This window comes from Macaca thibetana, chromosome 6, assembly GCF_024542745.1.
Source record: "Macaca thibetana thibetana isolate TM-01 chromosome 6, ASM2454274v1, whole genome shotgun sequence".
In the NCBI taxonomy this organism is placed as follows: Eukaryota; Metazoa; Chordata; class Mammalia; order Primates; family Cercopithecidae; genus Macaca; species Macaca thibetana.
In genome coordinates this window covers 128154956-128181977 of record NC_065583.1, presented here as the reverse complement: position 1 = coordinate 128181977, position 27022 = coordinate 128154956, and the positions used below count along the sequence as shown (strand labels likewise).

General features: G+C 36.5%; 1 protein-coding gene across 1 annotated transcript; it reads left to right on the top strand.

Moving 5' to 3' along the window:
- The first annotated feature begins 3910 nt into the window (after nucleotides 1-3910).
- Nucleotides 3911-4547, top strand: LOC126956870 (60S ribosomal protein L12-like). The gene has a single exon (XM_050794169.1). The coding sequence runs from the start codon at nucleotides 4005-4007 to the stop codon at nucleotides 4500-4502; it is 498 nt and encodes a 165-aa protein (XP_050650126.1). The 5' UTR covers nucleotides 3911-4004; the 3' UTR covers nucleotides 4503-4547.
- The last annotated feature ends 22475 nt before the right edge of the window (nucleotides 4548-27022 follow it).

Genomic DNA, 27022 nt, shown 5'->3' with positions numbered 1-27022 from the left:
AAGCGGGCATGCAGAACACAGAGCAATCAAAAGAAATGGAAACAAAGGGGCCGGGGTGCTTTGCAGCCACTTTTGATAAATACAAAAAGAGGACACCTCCCATTTCAAATTACAAAGAAGAATTTTGTTGTAATCTTATAAAAAGGTACTCTTGCCCTTATTAATTAATTATCTTCGGAAAATCATCTCCCGTGACACAATCTGGGTAACATAGATAATAGCATGTATTATAAAAAATTAAAATATATATAATTTACAAATCAGTCTTACTTTCCTTCACAGAAAAGCCAAATAGTAATTTCTGTGGTTAATAATATAAAACATTCATGCTACATTAAAAAATAGATTACTTTTTAATTTTACTAAGAAAATTATGTAAACTCAATTTATCCTATAAAATATCTTGAAACATTTTTCTATTAAAGATACTAGTGTTAATTTAAGCAAAAACAAGAGGCATTTCCCGCCTCTCTAAGATATTGAAGAAGTTATTCTAGTCAATAACAAGTAATTTCAGTTCTGAACTTTAAGTTACTTATCTGGAGAATAAAAATATTGGTCCTATTTTCTCTAGGAGAGTATGTTATTAACTTCACACTCTCTCCAGGACTGGGTAGATTCAGATATCTTAAAAGTGATTCTTGAACTTGGCTGCATGCCAGAATCAAATGGATAATTATGAAGAATGCAGATTCCTGGGTTCTTTCCAGCCTCACAGAATCAGCATTTGAATGAAATAATATTTTTACACAAACCCAGGCATTGATAACGAAGTATTCTTGGCCTCAGACTAAAACTTATAAACCACTTTCATTTTGAAATAAGAAATGTAAAGACCTGATCTCAACGCTCAAATTTTGGAGTAGTAGAGAGTGAAAAAGAGGAAAAAAACACATATAAGTGAAATAAGCCAGACACAGAAAGACAAATATCACATGTGGTCATTCATATGTGGGAGCTAAAAAAAAAAAAAAAATTGATCTCATGGAGATAGAGTGTAGAATGATGGTTACCAGAGACTGGGGAAGGTAGTGGGGAGGGTGATAAGGAGGAGACGGTTACTGGGCACAAATATACAGTTAGAAGGAATAAGATCTAATGTTTTGTAGCACATTAGGTACCTATAGTTAACAATAATATATTTCAAAAAAATTAAAAGAGTGAAATTGGAATGTTCCTAACACAAATAAGTGATAAATGCTTGAGATGATGTATATCCCAATTACCCTGATTTGGTCATTGCACATTGTATACATGTATCAAGATATCAAATATAACCCATAAATAGGCACAACTATTATATATTCATGAAATTTTTAAAAATGAAGCGAAAAACAGAAAAAATTAAAAAGGAAAAATAAAGAAGAGTAGGCACTCAAAATCTAAATTATTAAAGACATAGGTAATAAAGACATTTTATCAGCTATTTTTAAATGAGTACACTTGTCTCCGTTGGCTGCTTTGCATTCAGTGACAATCATCTGTAAAGGTAGGGTCACCTGTAAGGCAATACTACTTACTTCATCTTTTCTCCCTGATGATTCACAAATTTACCAGCAGAGATTTTTAAAAATAATTTTCTAAAAAGAAGGGAAGGGGAAAAACAAGATAACAAAGAAACAGTCCCACATGCTCAGGAAAAAAAGAAGAAAAAAAAAAAAAAACAGTTGAGAAAAGCCAAATACTAAAAAACCCCACCTTATTCATCAGTGAGTATGGAGCATTCTAATCATTGATTTGAAATAAAAAAAGTCAAGCCAGGAGGTGAGTGAGTGAGTGGATGTATAAGGGGAGTATGTTATGTGAGGCCCGCGTCAGTCGGTGTGTGTTCACTCAGTGAGTGTGTGAATGAACCAAGAAGCCGGAGAAGCTGGAGGAGAGAGAATAGTTGAGAAAATGAAAAACCAAATGTAAAAAGAAAGCAGGAAAGAGCGACAAAAGAGCTACAGCACTGTGAGAATGCATGGAGAAAGAGATATTGGTAGGTAAAGTGAGAAGGAAAAGTCCAGAGAGTAAGAGAAACCTAAAGAGAAAGAGAAGGCTTCAGTTTCTGTCTGGTGATGGTGGTGGAGGTGTGGTGAGCTCCTCACAACTCCCTGCCCTTGACTTAATTCATACCAGTCTGTATCTTCTTGGGAGAATGTACAACACAGGGCTAACCCTGAATTTGTTGTGTCAGCAAAAACCAAATCTTTCTCTTTTCTTTCCTATGTATGTAAGGGACACCTGGACACTACCTTATGGACCATTATTGGAATATATAGTATGTGGCCAGGAACGGTGGCTCATGCCTGTAATCCCAGCACTTTGGGAGGCTGAGGTAGATGGATCATGAGGTCAAGAGATTGAGACCATAATGACCAACATGGTAAAACCCTGTCTCTATTAAAAATACAAAAATTAGCTGGGTGTGATGGCATGTGTCTGTAGTCCCAGCTACCCTGGAGCCTGAGGCAAGAGAATTGCTTGAACCCAGGAGAAGTATGTTTAATTAACTCATTCAACAAATGTTTTATTGAGCACTTACTAGGTGCCAGGGACTGTGAAGCCATAGGGTATGGTGTGAAGAGAGGACAAGTCCCTGCCCTGCTCTGAAAGTTAGCCCACCAGGACAAGCTTGCAATCTGGAAGGTCCTTGCTAAGCAGTTACTGTTGCTGAATTTTCATCTGGTTGTGGTATTTTTTTCACAATCTTGATTAATATTCCATGTCTTTCAGCCACAATTCAGAAATATATAGACCATACTATTGTGTTCTTAAAGCCTTTCAATTTAAAGAGAGTAACATGAAAAACAATGACTCAATATAGTATTTATCTTGTGTGATACAAAGACTGTAAGTGGGAAGTTTATGAAACCCACAGATTGAGTAATTTGTTGACAAGGAGTAAGTCTATATAATTCTGTGACTTTATTAAAGCACTTGTATAATATGTCATAATGCTTGTCTATGATAATGAGAGTTCTTAATTATTGGGTCCTAATAAATGCCCAGTATTCTCCCAAACATGCTTCATTCTTTAAATTTTCTTAGCAATATAGCTATTATGGTCTCCTTTTTTAAAATGTAGAAACTGAAATTCAATGATACAGTAATTTGCCTAAGTGAGGTAGCTAGGAAGTAACAAAGTCAAAATTCAAACTAAAGTCTGACTTCATAGTCTGTGCTCATTCCATTATATTAAGCTTTCTGACCAAGAGAGCTCAAAAAACTAAGATATTTATTAACATACTCAGATAATGAAGGTTTGCTATTTCATGTTGACATAGCATCATATATGACCATATACTTAGTGATTCACAGTTAACAAGTTGTGTACCTAGAAAATTGTTTTGTAACTTTAGCAGAGAAATAATTTCTGTGCAAATCTGTCATCTAAAATAGTTTACTAAGTTATTATAACTAAATTTCAGGATAAGGATACGGCTTTCCAATTTCCAGCCTGGCAGTTGATGGTAAATAAAGTAATGCTAGGTTGAAGCAAAATCAGAGCATAACTTGTGTTATTTGCTTATTATTATTATTATTTAGTGTGTGCTAATAGTGTGTGCTAATACCAGTGTCCCACGTAAATTAAAACCAATTAGAAAATGTTAAAGACCAAAAGCTGGGCCAGGCACAGTGGCTCATGCCTGTAATCGCAGCACTTTGGGAGGTCGAAGCAGGAGGATCACGAGGTCAGGAGATTGAGACCATCCTGGCCAACACGGTGAAACCCTGTCTGTACTAAAAATACAAAAATTAGCAGGGTGCGGTGGCATGTGCCTGTAATCCCAGCTACTCGGGAGGCTGAAGCAGGAGAATCACTTCAACCCAGGAGTCGGAGGTTGCAGTGAGCCAAGATCACCACTGCACTCCAGCCTGGTGACAGAGAAAGATACTATCTCAAAACAAAAAACAAAAAACAAAAAAACAGCTCTCGGCGTTCGGCTCGGAGGGGGCGAAGGTGCAACTTTCTTCGGTCGTCCCGAATCCGGGTTCATCCGACACCAGCCGCCTCCACCATGCCGCCGAAGTTCGACCCCAACGAGATCAAAGTCGTATACCTGAGGTGCACCGGAGGTGAAGTCGGTGCCACTTCTGCGCTGGCCCCCAAGATCGGCCCCCTGGGTCTGTCTCCGAAAAAGGTTGGTGATGACATTGCCAAGGCAACGGGTGACTGGAAGGGCCTGAGGATTACAGTGAAACTGACCATTCAGAACAGACAGGCCCAGATTGAGGTGGTGCCTTCTGCCTCTGCCCTGATCATCAAAGCCCTCAAGGAACCACCAAGAGACAGAAAGAAACAGAAAAACATTAAACACAGTGGGAATATCACTTTTGATGAGATCATCAACATTGCTCGACAGATGCGGCACCGATCCTTAGCCAGAGAACTCTCTGGAACCATTAAAGAGATCCTGGGGACTGCCCAGTCTGTGGGCTGTAATGTTGATGGCCGCCACCCTCATGACATCATAGATGACATCAACAGTGGTGCTGTGGAATGCCCAGCCAGTTAAGCACAAAGGAAAGTATTTCAATAAAGGATCATTTGACAACTGGTGGAAAAAAAAAACAAAAAAACAAAAAAACAAAAAAACAAAAAAACAAACAAAAAAAAACCAGACCAAAAGCTTTCAAATATCTCACACATTTTACTTTTGTTTTCAAAAGTAAAGGTAAAATATACACCTATTTTTAGTTGACAGTACTGTCATCTTTTAAAATCCTAAATATTAATAAACGATTATGCTGCTCAGGCATAGTGGTGCATATCTGTAACCCAACACTTTGGAAGGTCAAGGCGGGAGAATTGTGTAAGGCCAGGAGTTTGTAACCAGTCTGGGCAACATGGCAAGATCCATCCCTAACAAAACAAACAAAAAAATTAGCTGAGTAAGGTGGCTCCTACTGGTAGTACCCTAGCTACTTAGAAGGCTAAGGCACGAGGATCATTTGAGCCCAGGAGTTTGAGGAAACAGTGAGGTATGATCATGCCGCAGCACTCCATCTGGGTAAGAGAGTAACACTACCTTGTTTCAAAAAAATGAAAAACATAGGCCGGGCACGGTTACTCACGCCTGTAATCCCAGCACTTTGGGAGGCTGAGGCGGGTGGATCACCTGAAGTCAGGAGTTTGAGACCATCCTGGCCAACATGGTGAAACCTGTCTCTACTAAAAATACAAAAATTAGTTGGGTGTGGTGGCGTGCACCTGTAATCCCAGCTACTCAGGAAGCTGAGGCAGGAGAATCACTTGAACTCGGGAGGCAGAGGTTGCAGTGAATCATACATATACATATATATGTATATAGATAGATAATCTTTGATCTTTGAGTCTATAAAAACTTTCCTATTACTAAGGAACAGTAGATGTTAGCCTAAAGGAACAAGATTAAATTATAATTAACTTTTAGTATTTTTATGTCAACTGCAATGGTTATCTTGTTGAATCAACTCACAAAGTTATTAATCAAAATAAAAAATGTTATTACAGAAGACATTTTATGAGATAGTTGATCCATAAGGAAGATCATGATCATCTGTGGTACCTTCAGCCCTTGAAGTATTAACTAAAATTTTGAATAGTGTTAATGCTGTAATCTGCTTTGAAATGTGCGTCCAGCAAAACTCATGTTACAAAAAGTTAATCTGTATCCAAGTCTTTAAGAATGTATTCCACCCATAATTTAAAAGTCTCTATATTAATGCCAGTATCTTCCTTAGATTTGTTAACATAATTCATTAGTTGAGTTTCTTCAATATTATTCTAATTATAGATAATATAGCAAAAGGTATAAACTGCCTTTTTATATTTCAAATTCAATACGAAATTTGGGTGCAATTGCATGTTTAGGATTTTCTGTACCTGTTTTTTAAAATTGCATTTAAGGATGTGACTTTGATCCCAGTTTTCTTATGAAGATTTAAATGCCCTAGATTTTAGCAGTGGGATTTAATTTAATAAATGCTAGATCTCTATGTTTGAAGACAAAAACAAATTCTCTCTTTGCTTTATTCAGTTTGAAAAGATAGATTTTAGTAATTTGTTGTAATGTGTATGAAATATATTTCAGAATGTAGATCAAGCTTCCTAAAGAAATGTTTTTAATATAAGAATTTTAAGTAATACAGTTTCAAATTCATTTTCTCAGTACTGATTCATTTCTCAGTACCAGTACTTACTGGTGTACTAGCTATCTAAAATAAACTATGTGTGGAGAACAACAATACTGCATTCAGGTGGTTTGTATCAATAGTAGCCCAGTCTAAAGGTGGAGCAGCAAGGAGGGACCAATCTAAAATGTGGTGGTCACGGAAGGCCTTCTGAAGAGGCGACACAGGAGTAACACCTGGCAGGAGGTGAGAGAGCAAACCACAGGTTGGAAGTAAGTTCTAATATAAATTGTTTCAACAAGCTTAACATTTGATACACAGAAGGTTGTCAACAGTAAAACTTATGTTGTTTTTTCTTTAAAGGAATTAGGTATTTTCATACCGTTTGTACTTTTACAAACATTTTCACATGTATACTTTCTATATTAAACACATTTTAGCAGTAATCGCCATGTACGTAATATGTATAAAATGTTTACTAAAAATTAAGTGAATAGAATTCCATTTATAAAACAAAATAATTGGAATATTTTTTTTCAAATAGTTTGGTGGCAAAAAATGCTTATATTGACTATTATTTATTCTTGAAATATTTAACATATAGTACAGCATACATGTTTATATGTATGAGGAAAAAATATATATCCTATATATATATATCCTAATATATATGAGGAAAATGTAGGGATACAAAATGTCTTTTTCATGACATGAACTTAGAGGTACAGACTATATAATTATTCAGACCTGGAGCAGCATGTAAACATTTGTATATTTGTTCAACCTCAGAAATCTAGGCTTGTGTGTCTGATGATTTAAGACTTCTTTTTAACCTCTGACTTTTAATAGCATCTGAAAGTACTCTGTAAGGCAAGAATCTACTATAAAATAGGATTACATGGGGCTTTCACACAGCAAATGAAAGAAAGAAATGAGTGGTAAGATGCAAGGAAGATCAAATACTGTTTTCATTCTAAATTTTAGTCTCCGGTTAAACATTTCTTTCCTGCTATTTGGTAATTCTAAACGTCTAGAAAGTCTGTTCAGTAGATCTTTGAATAAAAACCAAAGTGGATATCTGTATAATTTTATATTCTTTGAAGAGGGTTTCAATGCATTCTCAAAGAAAACCTGAATTTGTAAGAATTGAAACAATTAGTGAAAATAGGAATTTCAAACATAGGAAGTCAAAACTATTACGTTGCTATTTGTTTATGTTGTTTAGTTTTGACTTGATATCTTTTCCAAAGGCATGGCTAGATAAAATGAGAATCTAACCAGAGTCTACGTGCTCACACTTCCTCTTTCTCTTGTGTTGGAGTAGGGCAAACTGAGCCTTTCTTCTGACAAATCACTCACATGGTTTGCAAAATAAGCTAAAAAGATGTTCAATAAGTATGGTAAGGTTATCATATTAAATATTAAAGTCACCATATTAAAACATTAGTTTGAACGTCTTTTAACTAAGATTTCAGAAATTTTAAGTGTACTACCAAAAAATGTAGCCACGATTCTCAATCTGTATTATGGAGGACTTTTGCCAGATGACTTTTAATGAACACTTCGAAATTCTTAAATACATAGACTTAAGGAAATCAAGGAATGTCTTTTTTAGCTTACTATAAACTTTCTAACAATACAAAAACAAATATACATGGGAACACCATAAAAGGAGTAAAGTCCTCATTATCACTGAGCTCCAGGTAATTCCACTATTCTTGTTTCATGCTTTCTGGCAACGTGGCGAGTTAAGAGTCAGTATTCCCTTTTTATAGATGAGAAGACTGACAGGGAAAAGTCAGTAACTTGCTGTATTAGTTTTCTAAGGCTGCTGTAACAAAGCACTACAAGCTGGGTGGACTAAACAACCGAAATTTACTGTCTCACAGTTCTGAAGGCTGGAAGTCAAAAATCAAGGTGTCTTACTTCATACTGCTGTAACAAAGTGCCATAGACCAGATGACCTTTCAGCAATAGAATTGATTTATCCCCATTCTGGAAGCTGAAAATCTGATGTGAAGGTACCAGCATGATTGGGTTTTGGTGCGACCCCACTTCCAGGTTGCAAACTGCTGACTTCTCCTTATATCCTCACATGGCCCAAATGAGCTAGCTCTCTGTCTTCTTTTAATAAGGGCGCTAATCCTATTCATGAGGGTTCCACCCTCATTACCTAATTACCTCCCAAAAGTCCCACTTTCCCAAATACTATCTAATTGGTGATTATATTTCAACATTTGAAGTTTGGAAGGACACAGACATTCAGTCTATAATGCAAGTTATCTGCAGGATTGGGTCCTTCCAAGGGCGGTGAGGTAGGATGTGTTCCAGGCCTTCTCCTTGGCTTGTAAATAGCCATCTCTTCCCTGGGTCCTCATATCTCCCCTCTGTTCATGTTTGTGTCCAAATTTCCTCTTCTTATAAAGACATCAGTTATATTAGACATCCAAATAACCTCATTTTAATTTGATTACCCCTGTGGAGACCCTATCTTCAAATAAGGTCACATTCTGAGTTAGAAGGTCAACATAGGAATGGGGGATAGGGGCCACAATTCAATCCATAATGCTTGCCAGAGTTGGTTTAGTAAATGGGCCAAGAAGTTGTAAGTTCAAACACAGGTATGACTAATTCCAAAGCCTATGGCCTTCACACAACAGAGAACTTCTTATGTGAAGTATGATACATGCAGTAGATAGATATGCATTCGGTATATAATTATTTGGTAGATAAATAATAGTCATTTATGAATCCTAGAGCCAGGGAGCTTAGTTCTCTGCCAAGGAAGGCCGTTGCATAAGTGACCTGTGATACAACCTAAGAGGACCAAGAATGCCAATTTCTCTTTTTTTTTGGAGACAGAGTCTCGCTTTGTCTCCCAGGCTGGACTGCAGTGGCCGGATCTCAGCTCACTGCAAGCTCTGCCTCCTGGGTTTATGCCATTCTCCTGCCTCAGCCTCCCGAGTAGCTGGGACTACAGGTGCCCGCCACCTCACCCGGCTAGTTTTTTGTATTTTTTAGTAGAGACGGGGTTTCACCATGTTAGCCAGGATGGTCTCGATCTCCTGACCTCGTGATCTGCCTGTCTCGGCCTCCCAAAGTGCTGGGATTACAGACTTGAGCCACCGTGCCCGGCCGTTGAATACCAATTTCTTAGATAGGTCAGCCTAAATACTACCTTCACTTGTATGGACTTTCCTAAGTCCTTTATTATAACTAATAAATATTTTTGTGTTTTATTCAACTTATAACATGAATAATACTTTCTGTCTGATTATACCAACAAATTATGAGCTTTTTGAAGGCTTGTGTTCCCATAAAATGGAAAGAAAACGAAAACCGAAGAGAATGAAAAATGAAATCTAAGGAAAGGTACATTAAATCCACCATAGGTTACCACGACTCAACTACTGGTATGATTAAGATTTTAAAATACTGACATTCCCAACTGCAAGTCTCACACATTGCAGATGAGAATGAGAAATTTCATAGCCACTCTGGGAAATAGTTTGGCTGTTTCTGATAACATTAAATATACACTTACCATATGATCTAGAACTCCAACTCCTGGGTATTTACCTCAGAAGAAACAACACTTATGTTCACACAAATATCTGTACCAAAATGTTGATAGTAGTTTTATCTACAATAATAAAAAACTGGAAACAACCCAAATGTTCTTCAATAGGTGAATGAATAAACAAACTATGATTCTTCCATACAATGTAATAATACTCATTAGTTTTAAAAAAAAAGAACTACTGTCACGCCTGTAATCCCAGCACTTCGGGAGGCCGAGGCAGGTGGATCACGAGGTCAGGAGTTCGAGACCAGCCTGGCCAACATGGTGAAACCTCATCTCTACTTAAAAAAAAAAAAAAAAAAAAAAAAGCTGGGCGTGGTGGGGGGTGCCTGTAATCCCAGCTACTCAGGAGGCTGAGGCCGGAGAATTGCTTGAAACCAGGAGGCAGAGGTTCCAGTGAGCCGAGATTGCGCCACTGCGCTCCAGCCTGGGTGACAGAGTGAGACTCTGTTTAAAAAAAAAAAAAAAAGAACTACTGATACATGCAACAACTTGAACAAATCTGAGTAAAATATGCTAATAATAATAGTTTATACAGTTGACCATTGAACAATGTGGGGGTTGGGTGCCAACTCTCCAACATCAAACATCAGTGGAACATCAGTCAAACATCAGTGGATAACTTTGGACTTCCCCAAAACTTAACTTCTAATAGTCTATTGTTGACTGGAAGCTTTACCAATAACGTAAACAGCCAGCTAACATATTTTATATGTTATCGATATTATGTACTGTATTTTCATAACAAAGTAAGCTAAAGAAAGAAATGTTACTAAGAAAGTCATAAGGAAGAAAAAATACATTTACTATTAACATTAAGTGGAAGTGGATCCTCATTAATGTCTTCATTTTTGTCAACTTCATGTTGAGCAGACTGAGAAAGAGGAGGAAGAGGAGGGATTGATCTGGCTGTCTCAGGAGTGGCAGAGGTGGAAGAGGTGGAGAAGGTGGAAGGGGAAGTGAATGAGGCCAGCACACGTGGTGTGTAACCGAAATACAGGTTCAGTAGGTCACTGCTTGCAGAATCCAACTAACAAGAGCAAGGTCTGGTATAAAGAATGTGTTATTTTATTCCAAAGCTGACTTAGGGAAAGTGAGACGGGAGAGTTCCCTTGACCCCTTCGCGGGGCTTGCGACAGGCGTGTGTGCTTAAAACTTTTGCGGGCAGGGGAGCACACAGCTGAGCGGGTACAGGAGCTGGGGTAAGTGCCTACAGGGGCCAGAAGGAATGAACCCTGTACCAGCTTCCAGCAGTGTCTAGGGGTTGCCCAAGACCTCCGGAGCCCCAGAGGGTGTGTGTTACAATGTTTTTTTAGCTTTGCTGTCCATGGATGGCTTAAGTGTTACAAAGCTCGGAGAAGAGTCAGTGTGACAGTCTTTTTGGGTTCCCGCACCCAGTGTGTCCCGAATTCTTCTCTGGTGTCCAAGAAGAATCAGGTCACATGAACAGATTGAAGGGTGGTGTATGCAGAAGATTTTACTGGGTAATGGAAGTGACTTTTACTGAGATGGGGAACTGGAAAGAGGATGGAGTGGGAAGATAATCTTCCCCTGGAGTTTGGCTGTCCGTGGCTGACCGCCTCTCTGACCATCCCTGGCCAAACTTCTCTTGATGCTCAGATGCTTCTATTCTCTCCTTCTCAGCTGTGCTGAGAAAAGTACAGGGTGAGGGGCATGGCATGGCAAAAGGCAACATTCGGGTGGGAAAACAGGCATGTGAAGTTCTCATTTAGGGCTGTGGGCCCAGGCTTGAGGGTGGAACACTGCCAGGGACCCTGCCCTTTTTTACCCAGTATTTCTCTGCCTCCTGTCCATGTTAAAAGGAGTAAAGGCTTCTAGACCTAAGGGTACCACTTCACTTTTGGAGGAGAAAGTATGTACTTTTAAAGGTAGGGGTGGAGGATGGCTGGCATGAATGGCCGCAAGGGAAGAAATGAGCTGGTGGGGTCCACCCACTTGCTTCAGTGCCTTATCTACTGGGTGGTCACATTGGCATCTTTATGGGCAGAACTAGGTTGTAAAGCTGGCTGAAACTCACCAGGTGAAAGAGTTTCTTAGTGGGAATACTTAGGTTGCAAACTGACTGTTATCTCTCAAGGCATTCTTTTGGTAAAAGAGAATACTGCTTGGAGCTTCTAAGCACATAGTTGGATGAATTTGCCCTGTAAAAGTGTCGGTGAAGGGGAGATAAAAGGTTATAATTGCATTTCTAAAGGGCTAAGTAGGAAGTGGGCAGCAGGGGGAAACAGAAAAGTAAAGAGAAAATATAATAATAGTAACATATTTTTTTTCTTAGGGGTACTCAGTTACAGATATAATTTTTATTTTAAAAGATATTCATAAAAGTAGACCCACACATTTCAAACCCTTGTTGTTCGAGTCAATGGTATACATATGATTATATGTATATGATATACTTCAAAGGGAAAACAACATTTTCCCTTTAAATAACAGATTAACAGTTTCCAGGCTTTATGCGTGGAGGTAGAATGTGACTATAAAAGAAGAGAATAAGGGAGTTTTTCGGGTGATGGAATTTTTCTGTATCTTAATTGTAGGGTTAGTTACATGAATCTATATATGTGTTAAAATTCATAAAGTTCTACACTAAATAAAGTCAATTTTAATTATATAGTAATTGTTAAAATAAAATGTCTCTCTTCTTTCAACATTGAGGGATTAAAAAACACTAATTAAATCATATTCCCTTAGCTTCATTATAAGCCTGAAGATTTCATATTTCCTACATGTACTTGGTATTTGTCTTTTTATAAAATGAATGTATTACATCTATATGAGATTGCTAATAAAATGAAGGGATATGATTAATTTTGTAGAATATTCATTATAATTTAAAAATGGATGCTTCTTTTTTTTTTTTTTTGAGATGGATTTTCACTCTTGTTGCCCAGGCTGGAGTGCAGTGACGCTATCTCAGCTCACTGCAACCTCCGCCTCCGGGGTTCAAGTGATTCTCCTGCTTCAGCCTCCTGAGTAGCTGGGGTTACAGGTGTGTGCCACCACACCTGGCTAATTTTTGTATTTTTTTAGTAGAGATGGGGTTTCATCATGCTGGCCAGGCTCCTCTCAAACTCCTGACCTCAGATGATCTGCCCGCCTTGGCCTCCCAAAGTGCTGGGATTACAGGTGTGAGCCACCATGCCAGGCATAAAAATGGATTCTTTTAGAAAAAATTTATTTTGTGAGTTGTTTTCTCAGGCATTGACAAGGTTCTTAGAATCGTATACTCTTAGTCTTTGTGTAGAATAGCATCTTATAGTTCATTTCATTCCCCCCTTGTATTACCCAGAGAAACACAAATACCCAGAGAAACACAGTGTTCTTATAGTTTTAAGGATATATGCTTGGGGGTGCTCAATAAATAACTTTTCAATGAATGATTATGAATGAAGATGTCTAGGATATTGTACACTGGTGTGTGGAGTATAAGTCATCAAAAATTTTCCTAATTTTTGTTTATGGTGGAACAATTACTCTATTTACTGAAAAAAATAGATCCATTAAATTCTTTCCATCTGCCAAATATCATTAATCTTCAAAAGTTTACAATCTAGTGCAATGCGTGTTTGTGTGTGCGTGTTTGTTGAATCATAATTCCACCAATATGACACATGCATTCTAAAACCCAGGGGTGTAGCAGTCATTGTAGAAACACAGAATAAAAATACACTTGACCTTCTCAGATAATATTAATGAAGGCTTCCTATAGGCAATCACATTTGAACTGAAACATAATGGATGAAAATAAAGCCGATATTCGGGTGATAGTCAATAAGGAAAAACCATTTCAGGCTATGTATGCAATAGCAAATGAAAAGGCAAAACCGTTCGAATGAGGAATAAAGAAGTAAATACACTGGAGAAATGCATATTTGTTTTGGGGTGAGAGATGATCTAAGAAGGCATTGTGGGAGGTAAATTTTAAAACATTGGCAGAGTCAGATCATGAAAGTCATGCTGTGTCATCCTAAGAGGTTTGGATTTCATTGTGTAGGAGACACCATGTCATTAAAGGATTTTAAAAGGGAAATGATATGATCAAATTAGGGATTTATAAGGCATGTGCTTCGAGCAACGTGAAGATTATTTGGAGGTTAAAAAAAAAAAGACTATTTAACTGCCTGGCAAGAAATTGGAAGGCCCTCATCTCAGGTATTAGAAGCGGGCCAGTGTGGAAGAGAAAGATTACAGAAATAACTAGGTGGCCAAATCCACAGGGCTTGCAAAATCTGGAGTATGTGAATGGACTGAAAATAACAGTTCAGTCAACTACAAGTATTCAGTCCACGTAAATTGCTTATTCAATTTGGATGGCATCTAAAAATTGGAACTGTCGATTCTATGCTGAAAAGAATAATAGTTATTCACCCAAGCCCTAAGGTACTCTTTAGCTAATACAAATTAGCTAAAGAGTCTTTAGCTAATATATTTGTACAATTGTCTAAATTTTCTGAAAGAGGCCATACAATATGCCCAACTTAGCATACTGCATAGTCAACTTTTCACCTGGCCAAGACAGTTTTCTCCTGCAACACTTTTTAAATGGCAAACCAAATGTGAATTATGGGACATATTTCTTTCACCAAATTCAGGCAACCTCATTTACAGTAGCAACATCTGTGGAAAATATTTAATTACTTCTTTTCAATCTAATTGAAACTACCTAGTATAACTTTAAAAAGAAAGAAAGAGTCAAAGCAAGGCATAGAATTTTAAAGCAGCTTTTGTAGTAACATTTTGAGCAATTTCTAGCTGGTAAAAAATGCTGATTGGTTGCCTAGAGGGTTATGCTAAGGAAAACAAGACAGAAATCTAAGCTGTAGAATTCATGAAAACCTTTATCATGGCAAACAATAGTGAAACCCAACATTGCCTGGAAGGGGAAATTTGAGTCTGCAATCTGTTAGACTTTATGCACTGATAAGTGATAAGGTTCTGTGTTGCATTTGAAAAGAATACAGTAAACACAATTCTAGACAGACCTGCCTCAGGCTTAACATGACACTAAAGTGCTCTGTAAGCAAAAAAGAAAAAGCACTTCTGGACATTATAAACTGCTTTTATTTTCCAGCATTAAAGCTAAAATGTCAAATAATACCTATTAACAGGAAATAAGTCCTCTTTACTGTGTTTCACCCAGTCTGTATCTGATGTGAACAGAGAAAATAATTATTGCTTGAAGTAGAAATATGTGTGAATATTTTAAAATCCTATCACAGAAGCCCTTTAGTTTTTTCATGTTACCACTCCCCCTGCCACAAACAAACTAAACGAAATGCCATTAGAGTAGAATAAGTAAATGCCTGTTGCTAAATCTGAATTAAAATTCATTTTCCACAATGAAAAAAACAATAACTAATAATTATGTAATCATTAACATTAATAATCATACTTCTTTAATACCTTGGTTTCCTCTAGGAATTCTCAAACTGAAAGGGAGAGAAACAACAGTATATTTTATTATGTTGGGTCACAAATTTGATAACCTAAAACAAAAATTATTTGGATTTCCGAATGTAAAGTATTCTACCAATGTTACCAGAGATCTGAGTTATCCCGTTACTAGAGTGTATCCTTATGTGTCCCTCGCAATTTCAGTTCTTGTCTCCTCAGAAAAAAGAACTAGACTGAGGGCATAAAGCAGAAAAAAAGAGGCAGGTTCCAGAGCAGGAGTGGAAGTTTATTTTAAAAGGCTTTAAAACAGGAGGGAAAGGAAACTTCGCTTAAAAAAGACCCAAGCAGACGCCTGAAGCTCCAAGAGAGAAAAAAGGACAAAAGAAAACAGAAAAAAAAAAAAAAAAAAAAAAAAAAAAAGAGTCTTTAACCTTGATCCTAGGACTTAATAATCTTGCCTCTTTCCCATGATTCTTTCCTTAGGGTGAGCTTCCCACATGCGCAGAGCCCTCCTTACCCTTGGGAAGTAAGCAAACACAGTGTGTTCACGGAGTTATACACATGCCCATCTGAGGCTTTTTCCAGTGGAGTGTACCTGGAATACCATACTTCACCATTTTTGTCTCTTTACAGGCATGCCCAGAAGCTGTTTCTCCCTGAGATCTGCATTCAGTTAACACTTTTGATGTTAACAGGTGTGGACCATCAGGAGATTTCTCCCTGGTAGGCGAATTATCATTTTTAAGAGAGGCAAAGCAATAATTGTGGAATCATCACCTGACATTTCTAGTGGGTTAGGGGAGAACCCTCTCCTGTCCCGCTCATGCCTAATGGCCTGTTACAAAACTAGAGCAATCTGTGAACATGTACATGGCACTTATTTAAAAATTACACTTATAATCCCAGCACTTCGGGAGACCGAGGCAGGAGGATCACTGGAGCCCAGGAGTTTGAGACTAGCCTGGGTAACATGGTGAGTCCTCATTCTACAAAAAATTAAAAAATAACTGCACGTGGTGGTGTGCATCTGTGATCCCGGCTACTGGGGAGGCTGAGATGGGAGGATTGATTGAGCCCCAGAGGTTGAGGCTGCAGTGAGGTGGGATCATGCAGTAGCACTCAAGCCTGGGTTACAGAGCAATACGCTATCTCTAAAGAAATTAAATAAATAAAACACACAAATTACAAAGAAGAAAATAGAGTGATTTATGGACATTTACTAAAGTATTATTTACTATTACAGCATATGAATTTCCATATAGTGAAATATAATATGAAAGTCATAAGGCATTTGTCTTAAAATTATGGAGTGATTTTGGGTTGGAGAAGAAAGTTAATTTCTAGAGTTTGATACTGGGGCACATTTTCTTGCCTTCTGATAATCCTACATATGTGGTATTATCCATAAAATTTATAATTAAATATACATAATGGAAGTAATATGAGGAGTTTATCTGTTACATGGTTTGAGTTTAAAAACACAGAATTATAGTTTTTCTCTTATCTTGAATTATGTAAGCTTTAACACATTTTCTCTTTCGTACTAGCTTTAAGGGCACATTTTCTAATTATTAACAAATTTGTATTTTGTTATTTGACATTTTCAGATGTAAGATTTAGAAACCTGTTAACAAAATCTTTACTTTTAATATATTAAAAATTATTAAAGTTGTCTTTCCTTATCCACGTTTTCACTATTCAGGGTTTTACTTTTCACAGTATCAGTTACTCATAGTCAACCATAGTCCAAGCACAATAAATGGAAAATTTCAGAAACAATTCATAAGTTTTAAATTGCCTGCCATTCTGTGTATATGATGAAAATCTCATGCTGTCCTCCTGCTCTGTCCTGCCAGGGATGGGACTTTTCCCTTTGTCCAGTGTATCCACACTGCCTATGCTCTTCACCTGTTATTCACTTAGTAGCTTTCTCAGTTATTAGTTTGACAGTCATTGTTTTGCAGTACTCGTGCTCAAGTAACCCTTACTGTACCGCATAGCGGCCACAAAGCACAAGAGCAATGACAGACACCATGCAAAGTGATGGAGGTGCAAAAATTTAAAAAGTCTTCGTGGTAAAAAGCCATAGTGAATCTATTAAAAAAAAATAAGCACGTATATAAACAATTATTGGAATATGGAAAATGCCAATAAAGAGAAGAAAGTATCAAGGATTGAGCAAACATTTGTCAGGTGTAGGAGGGACTATTCAGGATGTAGGCGCTTGAAAGAGAAATTAACAAATAAGATTAGAGTGAAAAGAAAAATGGAAGTGAAATGGGCTGGTGATAGAGCAAGATAATCTTTTCCATCAAAACCCAAAATGTATGAAATAATTTGACCTTTTGAGGAAATTTCTTCAATGTGGTATTCAATATTTGATAAGATGGGGTTGAGAAGAAACATAGGGCCAAATCTGCCATGTTAAGAATTTGAATTATTTTCTTTTCTTTGAAGGTGATGGAGAATCAATTATGAGTTTAGCCACAAATTTTCACATAAAAAAAAAAAAAAAAACCTGAAAGTGGTGTGGACAACGAAAGACAAAAGCTAAGGACATAAACTGCAGAAAAAGCCAGGGGCCTATATTTATGTAAGGGACGGCAAAGATACTTTTAAAGACTGTGAAGTGAATTCAGTTAGGAAAGAAAAAGTGTTTCATTTCAATTTACCAATATCAATATTTAAAATCTTGATTCTTTCTTCTACTCATAACATTTCTTCACAATGAGAAGAATAAAAATGACACTAATGTTTAAAACAGCCTATGATTTTCTTCAGTTTAAGGCATAAAAATGTAAGTACCTGCACTTGTTCTAATTTTCTTAATTAGCTAGCTAATTACACCTTAATTTTAAAAGTTTCTAATTATAAAAGAAACTTAGTTTTCTAGGGAATATTTGAATATCAATTAAAGTAAGTCATATAGAAAATAAAAATTTTCTGTATCTAATCATAGATAACTGATGTGGTTTGGCTCTGTGTCCGCACCCAGTTCTTACCTTGAATTGTAATAATCCCCACATGTTGTGGGAGGGACCAGGTGGGAGGTAAGGGGGCAGGTTTTTCCTGAGCTGTTCTCGTGAAAGTAAATAAGCCTCATGAGATCTGATGATTTCATAAAGGGGAGTTCCCCTGCACTCGCTCTCTTGCCTGCTGCCGTGTAAGATGTCCCTTTGCTCTTGGTTTGTCTTTGGCCATGATTGTGAGGCCTCCTCAGCCACGTGGAACTGTGAGTCCATTAAACCTCTTTCCTTTGTAAATTACCCAGGCTTGGATACGTCTTTATTAGCAGCATGAGAATGGACTAATAAAATAACTAACCACTATTTCCAATTTGGTATATTTCCAATTTGATATATTTGGTTTATAAATGCATAAGACATTGTGTTCATGGGTGTTAAAGCATTTAACCAACCAATTTCTAATTGTGCACTAAGACTTATTTTGATATTTTGAAAATGCTTATAGTAATATGGGGAGCATACTTGTGTAAAAATCACTGGAAACATCTCTGATAGCTTCTTTGTGATAAATTCTGCAATATGTGAAGGCATTTTCAAGACTCTTGAAGCTGCCTTAAGGAAAGCCTGTACCCATTGCATTGCTCATTTTTGTCGTTAATGATGGGTATTATGTTTTAAATATTTTAAAATATAACAGGAAATAACCATTATGTCTTTATTGTTTAAATTTATATTCCTTTAATTACTAAAAGGGTAAAAATGTTTTTCCATAGAATTTGAAGAGGCAGAAATTATTTGTTATCTTTTTGAAACTTCAGTATACAAAATATGATTATTTTTTCCACTTACGCAAAACATCCAAATAAAACACTGCCAATAAAAGTACAAAACTATAAGGCAAAATATTTTTATTTTTCTTTGTATTAAAATTCAAACAAATACAAATTAGCTTTAGAAATAAATCTTTTTTTTAACTAAAGAATTAAAATTGTGAGATAAATTAACTAGACTTAGTCACCATTTTTTAGGCCAAAAAGAGATTCGTTGGGAATAGAAGGAAATTAATGAGACAGTTTCAGATTTTCTTGCTATTTCATTAATAAACAAGAACACGGGGCAATTTCTGTCATACATACTTTTAAGAAATAACCACAAATTGCTATCTACTATACATAAGTCTAAAATTAAGATTGTGAATCCCCAGCTTAAAAAAAAAATACAGAAGGGATTAGGCTGTATACAATTAAGGACCCACGACACCAGGTGTCAAGACAAACTTTCACGATGCAGACCACACACAGCCACATTGAGTTATTCAAAAATATGATTTCAATTTTACAAATTGTGTTTAGAAATTGGCATGATTGTCTGTACTTGGTCAATGAGGTTCTGAGAAATTGATAACATGTAAGTTCCCAAAACAGAGGAAGTAAAGAGAGGAAAAGTTAAGCAGTGAGGGAACTTGTTGACAAAACGACAGTGTCAGTATACCTACTATTTGAAGATTTCCAAAGGCCTAGAGATGTTATGATAATTTTAAAATGCTGAATGTGGCATTTATTTTCAAAAAATAAGAATGTATCTGAAAATTACAGTACACTTAGAGTCATTTTTATATCTATAAACCTTCTGAAGTTGTGCACTTAATTATTTTGTATTAGCAGAACAAAAGAGCAGCATTTCATTCCCTTTGTGGTTCCTGCTATCAAATGTTGAATGATAGAATTAAAAAACTTTTGATAATTTCTGCCCCTGAATAACGCTAAATTTAAATAGACTGTCTTTGATTTAATAACCGTTCAGGTAGTATTTGTTTGAAGTCAGTTGAATTGAAAAGCTTATTATTTTCTGCTGAAAGTCTAAGCATGCATTTTCTGCTGTGCAACAAGGGAAATTCAGGACTGATTCGGTAACATTCTTTCAACATTTATATTCACTCCTAGGTTATCCCATTAATATTGCAGAGATTATATTATTGTTCTATTCTATTAAATTTTTATATAAAATATAGCTTAAAAAATCAAATAAGAACTTACCACCATCTGTATATTAACTTTAATAGAAATATCATTGAAGAAAAAATAAATTACATCTGTAATTCACTAGCAAACTTCATAAAATACTTACTTTAATGCAACCTTAATGTAGTTTTTAGCCTCAAAAAAAAAAAAAAAAAAAAAAAAAAAAGCAAGTAGAAGCTTGAGGGAATTTCAAAGCTGTCTTGGTTATCAGCTTATCCTTGTAAGCTTCTGCTTATCTTATCAAGTAAGGCATCACTTTTGCTTCCTTCTGCTAATAAGGTCTGGAGCAGAGCTTTCCTCTAGCAATTTAGTAATTCCTTTTGCAGACAGAAGTGTTCAGTCTGTTGGCTCTCCCCTCACTTATCTCTCTATTTAGTTGCAGTTTTTTTCCCAGGGCAGCAAGAGATCCAAATTCATTTTTTTTCCCCTGGATTTTTAAGATTCTAAAGATACAAAAAAGTATATTTTTCCCCAAAACATTGATTCTAAGTAAATTTTGGTTTTCTCAATGTCTATACTGGAATATAGATTCTGAGGAAAGTCATGAAACATGCTTGAATCTTGCCTGAATTCACTGTTATACAAAACAATGAATAAATTACTTAGGTCTCAGTACCTCCGTTCCCCTTTTAGTAACCTTGTGATGCAAATGAGTAACTCACAGTGTAATTGCAAAGATAAATGAGTTAATATAAACACCACAGTTGCATGTTTATTACCACTACTATTAATATTACTCTTAATAGTGATAATCTGTTTAGAGTATTTAGCATAATAATTATTAGTGTTGCTATATTAAAGAGTAACTATCTCAATTTGCAAATGGCAGCTTTGGAAGACAAATTTCCAATTCAGTATTACTTCATTAAATATGAGGGGCAGTCAGGTATAAACAGATTATGGCTTCATCAGGATAAAGTGAAATTAGAACAGTTGAAGACGATGGAAGCAAAAGGAGGAGGAGGCATTAATTAATTATATTTGGAAGCAATGGGGAAAAAAAAAATCAGTACAAAAAGGAAACCAAAGTGCAGTGGATTGGCAGTGTAGGCATCATGGTTTGAAAGGTGAAGTTAAGGCTGGGGTATAAAACGAAGAACATAATGTGTATGGACTATGAGGTAATCTTCTTAATGAACAGACAACTTGTCAAACCCTTCCTGGAATTCTGCAGCATGGCAAAGACTCCTAATCTTAAGAGGAATGTGAAAACTTGAAGAGGGTTCAGAGGACAGCCACAAAGATAATGAATTGGTTGTAAAGTAAGACCTACAAGAAAAGGTGAAAAGATCTGGAATTATTCAATTTGGAGGCAAGAACTTAGAGGTTATTTAAATCTTCCAGTTAAAAATATACGATCTCATCTCATGCTTCTTCGTGAATTAAAAGGACGAAATAAATTTAAATCTCAGAATAGAGAATTTATGGAATTTAAACAATAATTTAACAAGCAGGTTTGTTATACATCATTAAAGTCTCCTGAGTGGTCTACAAAATGTATGTGCTCCTTGAAGTTGTATAATTTATTTACGTATTTATTTTAGTTAGCTGCAAAGGTGCAGTCTTTGAGGAAGAAGAGAAATGGCTCTGATGACCTAGAAAGGGTCTTTCTAGCCTTAAATTTCACTGAAATCCAGAGTTAAGTATTAATAGTCTACTAAATCATTGCCACATTTCTAGCCTTACCTTTAACTCATTTGTTTTAGGACTGTAGGATTGAAATGGAAGTTGAGGTGATTTGGACCAAGGTGAGGCTGGAAGAAGGGGCCAGGGTTAGGGAGTAGAGAGGAGGAGGGAAGGTGGAACAGTTGAGAGAATGGCATTGCAGACAAAAAGATAGCAGTTTAAAGGCAGGGAAGTGTCAAAGAGAGTGTTACACGTTTTGGTCATGGGGCGTAATTTGGGTATAATCAAGAAATATTATACATGGAAAGGATGGTAGGAGATGGCATGCTGAAGAACTTAGCTGACAGAAGACCATGCAAGGGTTTTTGTTTTAGAGTGAAGCTCATCTTCAACTCTTAGGAATGGTGACTTGCAGAGTACTTAAGAGGGAGAGGCTCTGATGAGATTTCTGTTTCAGGAAAATCATGGTGGCAAAGACGTGAATGATGAATTAGGGACAGGAGGCATTGGAGGCAGGAAGAGCTGGTCTATATTCAGCCAGTCCATTTGAGAGATAATCCAGAGAGCCAGTCCATTTGAGAGGTCCAAACTGAGCTCTAGTGGGCATAGGGAAGGAGAGCAAAAGGGAAGCATATTTAGAAGGTTGAGTTTGAGATAATTGTTAGTTTGATGTCTCCAGCATCTAGGAGAAAAATTATAATAAAAAAGAGAATAGTTAGTGAAAAAGAGCTTTCATTGAGTCATTTTCTTATCAATGTATTCAACAAATGGATGATTATTATGGATCAGGCATTATATTAGGTACTAAAGATAACAGGATTTTTTTAGTATGTAGACATAGGGCCTGGTGTTCTCGGGACAGTTCTGGTTGACGCTGGCTATCTTCATCCACTGATGGATAAATGGCTAAACAAAATGTGATATATATGTAAAATGGCATAGTATTCAGCCTTAAAAAGGAAGGGAATTCTGACACATACTACAACATGGATGAATCTTGAGTCTTTCAGTCTCTACAGATTTGAATCCTTTAGATACTTCATATAAGTGACATCGTGAAATATTTGTCTTTTTGTGATTTACTTATTTTACTTAGCATAATGTTCTCAAGAGTCATCCGTATTATATGTCAGAATTTCCTGTTTTTAAGGCTGAAGAAGTCATAACTTGAAATTCCTTTTTAATTTTTTGAGATATGAAATAATGAATGAAAGATTATATGTTGGCATTTGTCAGTTCCCCAAACCTTTCCTGCAGTGTTTGTGGTTAATAATACCCAATCTTGTAACTTGGATGTTCTAATGAGCTATAACGTTCAGTGTGGTCTAAGAGTAATTTTTTGTTGGTATCATTTTCTGTCATCAGGCCTTCTGGCTGCAGAGGATTTTCCTTCGTTGTATGGATGAGGATACTTCAAGAAAACCAAGCCATATGTAGTTTATACTTTGGAAAAGCCACCTGAACTTATTAATGATAAGCATAAGTAAAACACATAAAACTTCCACAATGTTTGATCATATTAGTCTCTTAAACAGCAACATCAGGAAGAGGAGTTAGGTCCCCAAACACATGGGCTATCTGGAGCTCAGTTCATGTGGATATTGTTTATGAATTCGTGTTGGAGTTGACCCAGTGGCTATGAAAGCTAATAGAAAAGCCTTTGGCCATGATTATAACTAAAGTTTCTCAGATAATTTTGACAGTTTCAGTTTTGATGAGTCAATCATTCCTTGTTTAATCTGAGGACTGAGAATGGCAAAGGCAGTGATGCTTCTGGACTATAGCATTCCTTAATTACCCTTCCCATGAAATGGCCACCCCTATTATTAGAACCATAGGAGAGTCTTCCCCAAGTGAGAAATGTGAGGTCTGACATTGCTTTGCTTTAGTCAGAGCAGTTGTTTTATTATTAGAGATTCTAGGCAAAGGACAGAAGGAGCAACTAAAGGCTTCTGGTCAACCAGAAAATGGGCAGACAATATTAAGAACATATTCCTAACCATATGAGAGAAGGGCTGGAATAAGCATTATTTGTAGATTTTTAAGTGAGCCTACTTTTTTTAACTTATTTGTTTATCTCATTTTAAAATTTTCTTGGGATTGTGGGCTTGAAAGATAAAAAATAAACATTCTGTACAATCTCGTTGAATTTTCTGCCAGTAAAACCCATTTAGGATGTTTATGAGGTTTGCCTACACACAATGGAGTAAACCATATACCAATTTTCATAGACTTTATTTCAACCTATTTGGAAAGACTATCTTATTGCCACTAGGTGGAACAAAGATTGTGATGTTTACCAAAGTTGTATTTTTCCCCCCATAATGAAGTGCCTAAAACTCGAATCAAGTCAAGACTTGATGACCACAGTAAGGATTTAGTTTTGGTTTTGATTTTTGAATTAGTTAGCCAGTATGGATGTTTTTTATAGGAATTCATTTGGCATTTGAATCTGCTGAAGCATCGTTCCTTACTTGTTGAGTCTGCTTTTTAGTATATGTGTCAAACTCAGTTATAATGTATTCCTTTGTAAGAAGCAAGACACTTAGCTGGGTTTTGAAACAGTTGTCATGTTTACCTGTTGTACCAATTCCAGTGAGAATCTGTGTTGCTTATAAAGCACCAAAACCATTAGGACCCAAAAAGAGAACTGCTATTGGCATTGGCATTTCCTCTCCTATCTATAGCTGCTGACAGGGTTTAGTAACCCCAGCATCAATTGGAAATAAAACATTCTGTTTCCACCACTGTATGGTAATTTCTCCTTATTTTATAAAAGAAAATTTGGGTCAAGGAAGAGGTATCATTTGTCAGACAAAGGTTTTTTTTTGTTTGTTTGTTTTGTTTTTTTTGTCTTTTCAGATTTTATTTTTCAAACTAAGGCAGAGGAATTGCTCTTTCAATGTCTTTTGCACTATCCATATTGACAGGTATGTGTTTTTTTGTTGTTGATTTGTTTTGTTTTGCTTTTCAAGAGTTGTCTTAGAGATGTCCTTGGTCTTTGGTTTATCTAATGCTTAATCTGAAGGGTTATTCTTCAAGACGCTAAAAGAGTTTTTGTATATTAAAGAAGGGGAAGTCTACCATCCTACTTTTGTATTTCTTACTAAATCCTCCACTTCAGGTTTAAGATAATGAACAACAAAGGTGAACAGGACAGTAGTAACATCTTCTTCCTGATTGGAACCAGCATATTTTCTGAAAGTGTTAGTGAGATAGTCCCTAATATCTGGTGCACACTTTTCCCCCTTCCTTATAGGCTGAATTATTGGCTGATCAATTTTTACAGGAAATACCTCAGTGACAGCTTCTAAGAGGTCTTGTTCTATTTCTATACTCTTTTCATATGCATCCTTGGACAAATTTTGAATCATATCAAAATTTTGATATCATTTTAGTAACCAATTCGCCCTCATTTTTCCAAGCAAGTTTGAGCATCCTCTGGCCCCAAGAGGATACTTCAGGACTAAATGTCTCAATGGCAATACGAAATTATCAGCGAAACTTTGTCTTTACTTTTGAAAGTTAGGAAAGTCTTTAAATAAAGCAACTTAATCTTGATTAAGGCTTAAAACCATAAAGCCAGCAAGCCGGGTCATTGCCTGCAACTATGTTATAAGACACTGTGAGTGGGTGTTGACCTGGACTGTGTGTGGGAAAGACTGGTGGAGAGAAAGGAAGAGGGTTTGGAGAAGGGTCGGTACAAGGAGAAAAAGCAAAAGGTGGTGTGTGGGCGATGGGGGTCAAAGCAACAGAAGAGGCCAGAAGAAAGGGGAAATGTCAGTGACCTCCTGTATGCTCTGTTCTTGTCAAAGTGGCCTGGGCTGAGCAGCAGGCTCATTCCAAAACAACAATCATATTGTACAAGATAGCAAGATAAATTTCTGAATATGCCTTCTATAATTTTCTGTACTTTAAACATGGAAGTAAACACATTTTATTCATCCAACATAAAACATTGCTGGGCACTGTGGCTCACACCTGTAATCCTAGCACTTTGGGAGGTCAAGGTGGGAGGATCCTTTGAGACCAGAAGTTTGAGACCAGTCTGGGCAACAAAAGAAGATGTGGTCTCCACAAAAAATAATTAGATTGGTTTACAAGTAATGCAGTGAATTTACAATGCAGTGCCAGAAAAGTATGGTAACTACTGCTGGTGCCTAATAATTGTGAGCTGTTGTCTTGTATTCATTTTCAAATATACTCCAGGAAGGTAGTCTTTTGGGATATGAGAGAGAAACACAGATTAAAAAAAATTTTTTAAAGACTGTTTTTCTTCAGAAGAATATTTTAGAGTGAGATTATTACATTTTATAATTTGCATATGAACAATGAAAATATTATAGTTTTAATTTTATTTTATCAATGATGCCAACCATACTATGCATTAAAAGGCAAATGTCAATAAAATTAACAATGTACTTTTTAAATTTTGACAGTCATAAACAACTATATAATTATAACACTTAAAAACAGAAAATTTGACATTAATGATATTTTCAAAAAATATCCCATTGAAAAAAATCTGATCTATAATACAAAAAGATAATATAACATAATGCTCCATAAATCTATCTGTGATATTATAAAATAGATACTAGGCTTCAACACTTATCTCCTGCTTCCCTCTCACATGAAACTCTTAAAATACTTAGAATCTCAATAGTGATGATTGACTGATGGCTGGCAGAGGCTAGGTAGCTTCAGGATGGGGATGGTCACCAGAAAGACCAAGGCAGGTGTGACTTTCAGCCCCACTCCTCAAGCTCCCAGGAGGGGAGAGAGGTTGAAGGTTAAGTTGATCACCAGTGGCCAATAGTTTAGTCAATTATGCCTATGTAATGAGGCCTCTATAAAAGCCCAAAAGGACAGGGTTCAGAGAGCTTCTTGAGAACTGAACACATGGAGGCTGACAGGACAGGATGGTGAACTAGAACTCAATCACACTTCACATGGACAGAAGCCCCTGAGCTCAAGGTGAGATCTGGCTGTTTTTCTGTATCCTTGAAAATATCCATTGGAATAAATTAGTAAACATGTTTCTCTGAGTTCTGTGAACCGCTCTAGCAAATTAATCAAACCCCAAGAAGAAGGTTAAAGGAAACTGAACTTGAAATTGGCTGATCAAATGTTCCATAGGCTCAGACTTGTGACTGGTGTGAAGGAGGAGGCCTTTTTGTGGGCCTAAGCCTTCAAAGTGTAGTTTGTGAACCTGTCGCCTGATAGACAGCATCAGAATTGTATTGAACTGAAGGACACTGACTGGTATCTGCTGCAGAATTGAATGATTACTCGCTCTGCAGGCAGAAACC

Coding starts and splice junctions, on each gene's coding strand:
- LOC126956870 (XM_050794169.1), top strand. CDS start 4,005: ATGCCGCCGAAGTTCGACCCCAACGAGATCAAAGTCGTATACCTGAGG.